Here is a 12738-nt window from a genome sequence, read left to right as displayed (position 1 = left end):
TTCATTCATCCATTCATTCATCCATTCATTCATCCATCCATCCATTTATCCATCCTTTTGGCAAATATTTGCTGAGTGCCAACTATGTGCCAGGAACTGTAATAGGCACAGGAAATATAATGCTGAATGAGATAGGATTCCTCCAGTAAAGCAGCTCAGTCTTCTGGATAATGTATGCTTTGAAGCAAAGCTTGCTGATTACTTGATGGTTTCTAGTCTCTGTGTAAAGTAGACATTGAGTTCATTGTGAGCAGGTAGGGGGCAAGGGAGAAGAATTGAGGAGACCATGTGTCTTGGAGGAAGGAATCTTGGTGGAGGAAGCTGGAATTAAAAACGAAAAGTGAAAAGCACTGTTTCCTGAATATCCTATGAGGCCTTATGAAGACAAAGCTGCATTATTGGCTTTCCAAGCCTTCTTGCTCGCCACTTTGTCAGTGATTCAAAGGTTTTGTGAGACCTTTGTGGTTTTTTTTCTTTTTTTTTTAAAGATTTTATTTATTCATTCATGAGAGACACACACACAGAGAGACAGAGACACAGGCAGAGGGAGAAGCAGGCTCCCCGATCTCAGCACCCTGGGATCACGACTTGAGCTGAAGGCGGATGCTAAACCACTGAGCCACCCAGGTGCCCCCCTTCTGAGAACTTTGCCACAGTTTTGAGAGTGTTAGAGGTCTTGGCTGCATAGGTGATCTCAGGGGCCAGAGCAGGTGAACACACATGAGATAGCCCTGAGGACCTTCCTGCAAATGGCTGAGTGGAACTCTAAGGAAGATTCCCAATTAGGGGTGCGGTCAGAGTCAGAGAAATATTTGGTAACTTGCTAAGACCCTACATTTCCCCATAGCCATTCTGACCTGGGAACCACTGGTCATATGAACATGTATGGGATGCTATGGTCCTCTGTCTCAAATGCAGTTTTGATGTAGTTAGGGTAAGATATGGGTAATTATCGGCAGTATCTTCTTTTCCTGTTTCTTTAATTCTCTGATTGTTTATCCAACTGAAGGTCAGTGTGTTTCCTATAGCATCTCCAGGCCCTGTCAAATTATAATTCTCAGTAAATGTAAACTGATAATTAAAGAGAAAACCACCAATTTTGTGTGTCTACATTTATGACTCACATCTCTAATTATACACTGCATCATTTAAGCATTAAAGGTGTGACACATAGGGCAATCAAAGTGATTTCATTAGAACAAAGCAAACTAAAGTATGTGCTGTGCCAGTCTTAGAGAACTTTTATTTTGTGGTGATAAAAGACAAGAAGTAAACTTTTAGCTTTGTTCTGACCTTCTCATGTACAGTGTTGGTGTTCATTGAAATATCACTGCTCACTGTACAAGAAATGACTGGGGACCTCCATTCTGAAGGACATGCTGGTCCTCACTTCAACATCTGAGTCTATGGACCACCCTTTGCTTGAAAAGGTCACCTGTCTTTGGCTGCCTGACTAGATTCTCCTGATTCTAGTCCTACTTCTTTCCTACTTCTCTGATTTTTTTCTCTCTGACGTCGATTTGTCTCTGAATCTATCCAAGTACCTAGCTATCCTGCTGCCATATAAAATTTGACTGAATATGCATTGTCCTAAACGTCTTTATTTTCCTGTGATCATTTTTGGGGGTAAGGAAACCATCCTCCTCCATTTATATGAAGCCTCTGACCCTTCCTTCACTCCACATGTCTAAATACTTGTGAATCAATTTTTACACTGGTTTTCACAACTCTGCTTTCCCTTCCTCTGCAGCTATTTTATCTCAAGCCCTGTTCCCTTGGGCTCAAACTTTTGAAAGATTTGTATTTTCTGGGCATTTGAACTGTCTTCCATTTGAACACCCCTTCCAGGGGTGATATTATGCCCTCCCACACTCAGGGAACAGTCTCAACCCAGAATGCATACTAATCAAAAGCAGTATTACTTTTTTCTTTCAAAATGTTTTCCTTCTTTCGGAAATACTAACAAGGAAGAGTAGGAATCCACATTAATCACTTCATCAAGTTGCACACCTCTGTATTTTTATTTGTTTAAGACCAAATAAAGCATCTTAAATAGTGATTGATGAAGCACAAATATCAAATGTTTAGCCATGTTATTTTAAACCAGCATGAATTGTGTGTTGGAGCCCAAAATGAGCTTCTGTAAAAATTATTCTTATAATAGTTTTTGGCAGAACCTTGAAATAAAGCTAGAGATTATAAGATAAAGCCACAGATACCCTGTAAGTCCAAATATTTTTTACTGCATCATTGGAGAAGTAAATGCATGTGGATATGTTCATCTTTGTTTCTTAGGAAAACTGTGTACCAAAAGAATAAATAAAATTTGGAAAGAGAACAAAGGTAAAATTTCTATCTCTACTGAAATTATATTGCATACAGGAAGAGAAGCCCTAAGAAAATTTTAAGACTTTATTTTTTACAGCAGTTTTAGGTTCACAGCAAAAGAGAGACACACACAGAGAGAGACTGAGGAAGTCAGTGGGATTTTGAGTGGGATTGAGGAAGGTACAGATACATTCCTACCCCATACATGCCTAACCTCCCCTAGTATCAACATCCCACACTAGAGTGCTACATTTGAAACTACACTGACACATTGTAATGACCCAAACGGTGGAGTTTACAATAAGAGTCACTCCTGGTGGTGTACTTTCTTTGACTTTGGACAAATGCATGGCAAGTATCTACTATAGGAGTATTGTATATGAGTACTTTTACTGCCTAAAAAGTATTTTCTGCTCTGCATAGTCATCCTTACTTCCCCCAACTTCTGGCAACCACTGATCATCTATCTTACTGTCTCCGTAGCTTTGCTTTTTGCAGATTGACTTCTTTCACCTAGTAGCATATGCTTAAAATTTCTCCATGTCTTTTCATGTCCTGATAGGTCATTACTTTTTAGCGCCGAATTAATATTCCATTGTCTGGATGTACCACAGTTTATTTATTCATTTACCTGCTAAGAACTTCTCGATTGCTTCAAGTTTTGGCAATTAGGAATAAAACTTCTACAAACATCCTGCACAGGTTTTTGTGTGAACCTGTTTTCAACTCTTTTGGGGTAAATACCAAAGACCTTGATGGTTGAATCATATGGTAAGAGTATGTATAATTTTCTAAGAAGTTGCTAAACTGTCTGCTAAAGTAGCTATACCAATTTGCATTCCTATCAGCAGTGAATGAGAGTTCTTTTGGTTCTACATCCTAGCAAGCATTTGGTTTTATCCGTGTTTTGGATTTTAGCCATTCTAATAGATATAGAGTGATATTTCCTTGTGATTTTAATTTTTTTTTAATTTTAAAAAAGGTTTTATTTATTTATTCATGAGGGACACACAGAAAGAGAGACAGAGACATAGGCAGAGGGAGAGGCAGGTTCCATCTAGGGAGCCTGATACGGGACTTGATCCCAGGACTCTGGGATCATGCCCTGAGCCAAAGGCAGATGCTCAAGCACTGAGCCACCAAGGCGTCCCTTCCTTGTGATTTTAATTTGCATTTCCCTAATGAATATGATGTGGAGCATCTTTTCATATACTCATTTGCCATCTGTATATCTTCTTCGGTGAGGTCCACTTTTTAATTAGGTTGTTTTCTTGTTGAGTTTTTAAAGTTCTTTATATATTTTGAATAACAGTCCTTTATCAGATGTATCTTTTATAAATGTTTTCTCCCAGTCTGGGTTATCTTCCCATTCTCTTGAAAATATGTTTTATAGAGAAGTTTTTAATTTGAATGAAGTCCAGTTTATCTTTCACAGGTCATGGCTTTGGTTTTGCATCTAAAAAGTCATCACCATATCCACCATCAGCTAGTTTTTCTTAGTTGATCTTCTAAGAGTTTTATAGGTCTATGAATTTTTTTTTTGTGAAAGGTGTGTGTTTAGATTCCTTTTTTTTTTTTTTTTTGACATGTGGATGCCATTTGTCTGCTTCATTGTATTGCTCTTGGCCCTCTTTGATATATTTTATTTTCTTTTTTTTTATCAGTACTATACTATCTTGATTACCATAGTTTTATGTAAAATCTTGAAATCAGGCAGTGTCAGTCCTTTAAACTTTTTGTTTTCCTTCAATATTATGTTGGCTATTCTGGGTCTTTTGCTTCTCCATATAAACTTTAGAATCTGAATGTCAGTATCCACAAAATAACTTGCTAGGATTTTGAGTGGGATTGACTTGTATATGTTAACCTGTATCCTGCAGACTTGCTATAATTGCTTATTAGTTCAAAGAGGTTTTTGGGGGCAGCCTGGGTGGCTCAGCGGTTTAGCGCCACCTTCAGCCCAGGGCATGATCATGGAGACCCGGGATTGAGTTCCGCATCAAGCTCCTTGTATGGAGCCTGCTTCTCCCTCTGCCTGTCTCTTTGCCTCTCTCTCTCTCTCTCTCTCTGTGTGTGTGTGTGTCTATGAATAAATAAACAAAATCTTAAGAAAAGGAGGTTTTTGGTCAGTTTTTTAGTTTTTTCTATATAGATGATAATGTCATATGTAAAGAAAGACAGTTTTATTTCTCCACTCTCAAACTATATGCATGAGTTAGGACTTCCAGTACATTGTTGAAAACAAGTGGTAAGAAGGGACATCCTTGCCTTGTTCTTGATCTTAGTGTGAAAACATTGTTTCTCACCATTAAGTAGTTTTTATAGACATTCTTTACCAAATTGAGGAAGTTCCATGTATCACTATTTTACTGAGAGTTTTTGTCATGAATGGTTGTTGGATTTCGTCAAATGCTTTTTCTGCTTCTAGTGGTACGATCATGTGTTTTTTTTCTTTTCTAGCTTATTGGTATGGTGGATTACATGGATTGATTTTTGAATGTTGAAACAGCCATATATACCTGGGGTAGATCCCATTTGGTCGTGGTATTTCATTCTGTTTATTCATTGCTGGATTCAATTTGCTAAAGTATTGTTGAGGATTTTTTCATCTAGGTTCATGGGACCTATTGGTCCATAGTTTTCTTATGATATCTTTATTTGATTTGGTATTAGGATAATGCTGGCCACATCGAACAAGTTAAATATTCATTTTGCATCTACTGAAAGAGACTGTAGAGAATTGGTATAAATTCTACATGGAATGTTTGGCATGGGACGCCTGGGTGGCTCAGTGCTTGAGTGCTTGAGTGTCACCCTTCAGCTCAGGTCATGATCTTGGAGTCCTGGGACCGAGTCCCATATCGGGCTCACTGCATGGAGCCTGCTTCTCCCTCTGCCTGTGTCTCTGCCTCTCTCTCTCTGTGTGTCTTTCATGAATAAATAGAATTAAAAAAAATATTTGGCATAATTCAACAGTGAACCCATGTGGGACTGGAGCTTTCTATTTTGGAAGATTATTAATTATTGATTCAATTTCTTTAATAGATTTTGAGCCTCTTCTATTTCTTCTTGTATGAGTTTTGGCAAATTGGATCTTTCAGAGAATTGGTCCATTTCATCTGGAATGGAGTTGCTTGTAGTATTCTTTTATTATCCTTTTAATTTCCATGGGCCTGTAATGATATCTCTTCTGTTATTTCTTATATTAGCAATTTTTGTCCTCTTTTTTTTCCGTAGCCTACCTAGAAGCTTATTGATCTTTTTTTTTTTTTTTTTTTTTTAATGCTTTTGGTTTTGTTGATTTTTCTCTACTGATTTCTGGCTTCTAATTTCATTGATTTCTGCTCTATTTCATATTATTTCTTTTCTTCTCCTTGCTTTGGATTTAATTTGCTCATTTTCTAGTTTTCTTAAAAAAACTTGGATTGGTTTTAGAGCTTCGTTTTAATATAGTCATTCAAGGCTATAAATTTCCCTCTAAACACTACTTTCACTATATCCCACAAATTTTGGTAAGTTATGATTTCATTCTCATCTAGTTTAAAATATTTTAAAATTTCTTTTAATATTTATCTTTTGACCCATGTGTTACTTAGAACTGCATTGTTTAAACTTCACATATTTTGAAATTTTCTAGTTATCTTTCTGTTACTGATTTCTAATTTTATTCCATTAGTGTTTAAGAGCAGAAATTATATGTCAGTTATTTTTAATTTGTTAAGGTGTGTTTTGTGGCCTAAGATGTGGTCTCTCCTGGTGGATGTTCCATATGATCTTAAGAAGAATGTGAATTCTGCTATTTTGGGAGGATTTAGTCTAGAGGGTGTCAGTTATATCCAATTGATTGATATTGTTATGTTCAACTGTGTCCTTACTGATTTTCTACCTGCTGGATCTGTCCATTTCTGAGAGACATGTGTTGAAGTTCCCAGCTATAATAGCAGATTCTTCTAGTTCTCTTTGCAGTTCTATCAGTTTTTGCCTCACATAGTTTCATGCTCCTACTGTTATGCCCATAAAAATTAAGGATTATCATGTCTCTTGGAGAATTGAACCCTTTATCATTATGTAAATACATTTCTTAATCCCTGATAACTTCCTTGAAGTCTGCTCTATATGAAATTAATATAGTTGTTCCTGCTTTCTTTTTCTTTTTTTTTATGATTTTACTTATTTATTCATGAGAGACACAGAGAGAGAGGCAGAGACATAGGCAGGAGAAGCTGGCTCCCCCTCGGGGAGCCTGATGCAAGACTCAATCCCGGGACCTTGGGATTACCACCTGAGCCAAAGACAGACACTCAACCACTGAGCCACCCAGGTGCCCCTTCTGCTCTCTTTTGGTTAGTGTTAGCATGGCATATTTTTCTTTATCCATTTATTTTTTAAAATTTATTCATGAAAGACACACAGAGAGAGAGAGAGGCAGAGACACAGGCAGAGGGAGAAGCAGGCTCCATGCAGGAGCCCGATGTGGGGCTCGATCCCTGGTCTCCAGGATCACGCCCTCGGCCAAAGGCAGACGCTAAACCGCTGAGCCACCCAGGGATCCCTTATCCATTTATTTTTAATCAATATGTGTCTCTATATTTAAAGTGAGTTTCTTGCAGACAACATAAGTAGAGATCTTGTTTTTTAAATCTTTCTGACAATTTTTGTCTTTTAATTGGTGTAATTAGACCACTGATATTCAAAGTGATTACTGATACATTTGGATTAATATCTGTGTTTGTTACTGTTTTCTAATTGTTGCCCATGTTCTTTCTTCCTATTTTGGTCTCCCCCTCTTTTTGTGGTTTTAATTGAGCTTTCTCTATAATTCCACTTTCCCTCCTTTCTTAGCATATTTCAGTGATACTTCTTTTTCACTTTCTTAATGGTTGCCTTAGAGTTTTCAATGCATGTTTACTACTAATCTACCTTCAAATAGCACTATAGTCAGCACTTTATAATAACAAAATAACCCTAATTTCACTCTCCAGTCCCTTGTATCATTGCTATTGTTGATTTGATCACATATAAGCATACACAGCATATATAAACATGTATATTTATTACATGTATGCATAAGCATACATTGTTGCTATTACCCCCTTATTTGATTTATTGCAGAATCTGGGGAATGTTGTTTATACATGGGCTACAGAGAAAGATTTCTCATGCAAGAGAGAAAACTGAGCCCCTGAAAGGCAGTTAACAAGGTGGTTAAAGATTCAGGCTTCAGAGTTACACAGCCCTGGTTTAAAACCAGTTTAGCCATCAACTGTGACCCGAGGGGAGAATGGTACCACCTCTAAGCCTTGGAATCCTATGAGTAACTAGAGTGTCAGTGGCAGGTAAATGAGATAATATAGCACTTCTGACCATCTGGTGTATCATCATAAAAATGTTTCTTTTTCTCTCTGCTCCCACTGGCATGTAAAACCCAAGAGTTTAGAGTTGTTGACTGTTTTACTCTTGCTACATTTCCAGTATCTAGAACAATGCCTGGTCATCACTCACAAATGTGCATTGAATGATTCATATAAAGTGCTGAGCAGTGTCTGGAATTTAATGACAGTGGTTGTTGAAAATAATAACAACAATAAAAAGCCAAAGTCCAGTACTCTGGGAGCCCCACGGTAGCACTCATAGTTGTTGTTCTGATAATTATATTGCCAGGTAATTTTAACAATTAGTAAATATCCTTACTAATCATCTTATGAAAATATCTTATTTTTTCAGCGGAGAAAAAAATTTTCATATTTTTTACTACATCTATGCTGGATTAGCTGAAAAGAAGAAACTAGCCCATTACAGATTGCCTGAAAATAAGCCTCCCAGGTAACCTGGCAGATGGTACTTTTATAAGTAATATTTTCACTTTCCATTGAACTTTAGATTTTGACCCATCTTTTCCTATTTTTTTCAGATACCTACAAAATGACCACCTCAGAACAGTACAGGACATGATGAATAATAGTTTTTATAAATCCCAATATGAATTAATTGAGCAATGTTTCAAAGTCATAGGTTTTACAATGGAGGTAAGTATGAAAGACATTTGAACCTCTTTAGGAAGTATCTTTTTGTCATTACTAATGGTAAGAATTGGCATTTATTGAGTGATTAATCTATGCCCGGTGTCGTGCCAAGTGTTTTATGTGAATTATCCTTTTAATTACTGAAACAACCTTATGAAGTAACAAGAATATTTACTATTTACTAGAATGTTACAATATTTATACAAAAAGAAACAGTGGTCTTGACATATAATTGAATTTGGTTTTGTTCTTATCCTTTCACTTATGTTTGCATCTCCCACATATATTTAACATTTTACATAAATGCATAAATGGGAGCATATGACATTGTTTCTTAGTGCAGTCTTTTTTTTAGTGCAGTTTTTTAATACAGCTTTATTAAGATGTCATTTACATACCATACAAGTCAGCCATGTTAAGTGTACATTTTAATGACTTTTAGTTTATTCCCAGAGTTGTGCATCCATCACCATAATCATTTTTAGAATATCTTCATGCTCTAAGGTGTCACCCTCAAAAGAAACATGCTAGCAATTAGTAGGAGTTCCTCTTCATTCCTACCCAATCTCTGCTTTCTATCACCATAGGTCTTTTAATTCTGGACAGTTCCATGAACAGAGTGATGCAATGTGTCATCCTTTGTGGCTGGCTTCTCTCCTTCCACATACTAATGTTTTCATATTGTAGCATCTATCAGTACTTTAGTACTTTTCATTGTTGAATAGTATTTCATTTTGTGGATATACCTCATGTTATTTATCCATTCATCAGTTGGTAGACATTTGGGTTGTTTCCATTTGGCGGCTATTATGAATAATGCTGCTATGAATATTCATGTATAATTTTTTTGCGTGGACATAAGTGTTCATTTCTCCTTGATATATAACTAGGAGCAGAACTACTGGATCATTGGGTAACACTGTTTAACCTTTTGAGGAACTCCTAGACTGTTTTCCAAAGTACCTGCACTGTTTTACACTCATTTAACCAGCAGTGTATGTAGGTTCCAATTTCTCCATATCTTCCCCAACCCTTATTCCCTTAATGTCATCTGTCTTTTTTATGAGAGCCATCCTAGTGTGTAAATGTATCTCACTGTGGTTTTGATTTGTGTTTCCCTAATGGCTTATGACCTTAAACTTCTTTATATATACTTAATGGTCATCTATATATATTTTTTGAAGAAATATCTATTTACATCCTTTACCTTTTTTAAAAAATGGGGGTTGTGTTTCATTATTGAGTTGAAAGAATTATTTATGTTGTAAATACAAATCCCTTACCAGATACATTATTTGCGAAAATCTTCTCCCATTTATTCTTTTTCCTTTCTTGAGTGTCCTTTGAATTGTACACATTTTTAATTTTTATGATGTCTGATTTACCTCTTTTTTATTTTGTTGCTTGTGATTTTGGTGTCAGATAAGAAACTCTTGTCTAATCCAAAGTCACAGAGATTTATGCCTTAGTTTTCTTCAAAGAGTTGTATAGTTTTCACTCTTACATATAGATCGCTGTTCCTCTTTGAGTTAATTTTTACCTCTGAGGTAGCTTCTTTTGCTCATAGAAAACACAACCACAACCACTTGTTACAGACTCTTCCATCCCCATTGATTGGTTTTGGCCTCCTTGTTGAAAATTGGTTGACCATAAATGTATAAATGTAGAGATTTATTTCTGAACTCTCAATTCTATTATAATGACTTCTCTGTGTTTATGCTAGTACCATGTTGTCTTGATTACTGTGGCTTTGTAATATGTTTTGAAATTGGTCAGTATGATTCCTCCAACTTTGTTTTTCTTTTGCAAAATTGTTTTGGGTCTCTGGAATTTCTATGCGAATTTGAGGATAAGCTTCTCACTTTCCAGTGCAGGCTTTTGAAACTTTCCCATTTCACTCCTTCCATCGATATCTGCTCTCTTTCTCTTTCCCCAGCAAGTGGATGTTAACAACTCAGTATATATACTCCATTATTTCCTATTTGTCTCCCTGCTCATAAAACGCTCTCTGTAGACACAGCATACACATGTGTACACATACACGTACATGTACACAACTCTGAGAGGGATGGTCATTGTTTTATTAATATGGCATTATATTAATATGCCATATTTATTAATATGGCATTATATGCTTTATAATATGGCATTATTTATTAATATGGCATTATATTACACACACTTTTCTATGCCTGGTTTCTCTCACTCGGCGATACCCTGCAGAAATCCCTTCAAGTCATCTAGTCATCTAGCACTAAATCATTTCTCTTAAAGGCAACATAGTATCCCATGGTATGTACCACCATAATAATGCCTGAATAATCTGCTATTCAGATTGAGGAGGCATACAATTCTTAATGTTTCCAGATCTTTGTCATTCTGAGCAAAGCCAAAATATGCCTTTATTTCCTGGTGCTTTTATTTCTATGGAAATATCCCTAGTGGTGAGATTGCTGGGTCAAAGGGTGTGTGTATTTTAAATTTGAATATGAATTGCAACACTGCCTTCTAACAACTATGAAACACTTCATATTTCCACCCAGCAATGTGTAAGTACCCACCCCATCACCCTCTCTGCCATGTGTTGTAGTTTTTAAAATATTTGTTAATCTATGGGTATAAGTACCTCATTTTGAGTTTTCATATCCCTGATTAATAGTGAATCTGAATATCTTTCCATTTGTTTGCTGGCTACTTAAGTTTGTTTTTTTTTTATGAATAGCATATTTATGTATGTTGCCCTTTTTATTGAGCCATTTCTGTTTTATGTCAATCTGTAAGTTCTCATTGAACATTATAGACATATTTTTTATCATTTGTATTATAAATAGATTTTTAGTTGTATGGCTTGTCCATGACATACTTACTTTTTTTTTAAAGATATGTATTTATTTATTTATATGGGGGAGTGTGTGCACCCAAGCGGGGAGGGGGGCAAAGGGAGAGGGAGAAAGAGAATCGCAAGCAGACTCTGCACTGCTCAACACAGGGCTCGATCTCACAACCCTGATCAGGATCATGTCCTGAGCTGAAACCAAGAGTCAGACCTTAACTGACTGAGCCACCTGGGCACCCCTGTGACATACTTACTTTTTATCATATCTTTTATCATATAAAAATGGGGTTTTAATTTTCGTATATTCAGACAAGTTTAATAATATCTGGGTTCTAGTCTTGGTTTGAAAATTCTCCCCTTTGTCTGAATTATACATGTAGTCTCCTAGATTTTTTTAAAAGTTTTAAAAACTATATTTAATGTATTAATTTATTTAATCCATTTCTAATTTATTTTTTACATAATGCCATATGGGGCATCATTTTAATTTTCTTCCCTATGGAGAGCCAGTTATGCCTCACTTCAAGACTATACCCTTTGCCTACTGGATTGACTTCTTATATATTAAAGTCTTATATAGCATGGAATCTCTTTCTGAGTCTCTGTTTTATCCACCAGTCTATGTTTCTGTCTCGCTATCAATATTCTGTTGACTTGATTATGGTGGTTCGATACTATATTTTTAGAAAGGCATACCTACCAAGAAAGGCATGTTTCAGTTTCTTCTTTTCAATACCTGCCTTAGCTATTGTCTGGCATTTGTTTTTCCATATAAACTTTAAGATCAACCTATTTGATTCTCAAACCCCCAGCTGAAATTCTAAGGAGAATTATATTAAATTTATATATTAACTTTTGGGGCATTGTCATTTTTATGATGTTATTTATGTCTTCTCATTCCAGATCATGACATGCTTTTCCATTTGTTTAGATGTTGCTTTGGTTTCTAACAATTTATAGTCTTATTTATCTGGAACTTAAGCTTTATTTTTAGTTTTTTTTCTAACCAGGTCATGGTTTTTGGTGCCATTCTAAATATTTTTTTCTGCTAGTAGACTTTTGTAAATATATAATCTTGTCATCAGCAAAAAGAATAGTTTTATACTTCTTTCCTGTTATATATTTTATTCTTTTGTGTACTTAGAGCATCTAGGACTTAGAGTGTAAGTCAGTATTATTTACTAATGATTATAACTTGCCTCCTTCTCGCCTTTCTGATTTTAAATAAAATGGTTTTAGTGTTTTGCTCTTATTTCTGATAAAGAGCATTTATCACAATAATTTCCTTTTATTATTGCTTTGCATAGGGCAGTTATTAGGAATCCTGCAGAATTTTATCAAATGTCTTTTTATCATCAATTGACATAATCATATTTTTCTCTAGCAGCTTGTTGATATCACTTATTATGTTGATAGACTTCTGTAATATGTAAATGTCCTTACATTTCTGGAATAAATCTAATGTAATCAAATAGTACTTCTCTTTTGGCAGATTTCTGGATTCCATGTCTTGGTGTTTTATTTAGAATTTTTGCATCTATATATATAACA

The 12738-nt window shown here is 35.6% G+C and overlaps 1 protein-coding gene across 4 annotated transcripts in view; it reads left to right on the top strand.

Annotated features, from left to right (window-relative positions):
* MYO3A (myosin IIIA) overlaps positions 1-12738 on the top strand; it is a 240351-nt gene that overhangs the window by 120397 nt on the left and 107216 nt on the right. For all 4 annotated transcript variants that reach the window (XR_007403741.1, XM_025463908.3, XM_049096892.1 and 1 more), the window contains 2 exons: positions 8053-8151; positions 8240-8354. Coding sequence is in view for 3 of the 4 variants with exons in the window: in XM_025463908.3 (XP_025319693.1) it covers positions 8053-8151; positions 8240-8354 (214 nt within the window). In the remaining variant the exon portion in view is untranslated. The remainder of the gene's footprint in view (positions 1-8052; positions 8152-8239; positions 8355-12738) is intronic.

The sequence above is a fragment of the Canis lupus genome, chromosome 2 (assembly GCF_003254725.2).
Source record: "Canis lupus dingo isolate Sandy chromosome 2, ASM325472v2, whole genome shotgun sequence".
Classification (NCBI taxonomy): Eukaryota; Metazoa; Chordata; class Mammalia; order Carnivora; family Canidae; genus Canis; species Canis lupus.
This window is presented reverse-complemented; position numbering and strand designations above follow the sequence as displayed.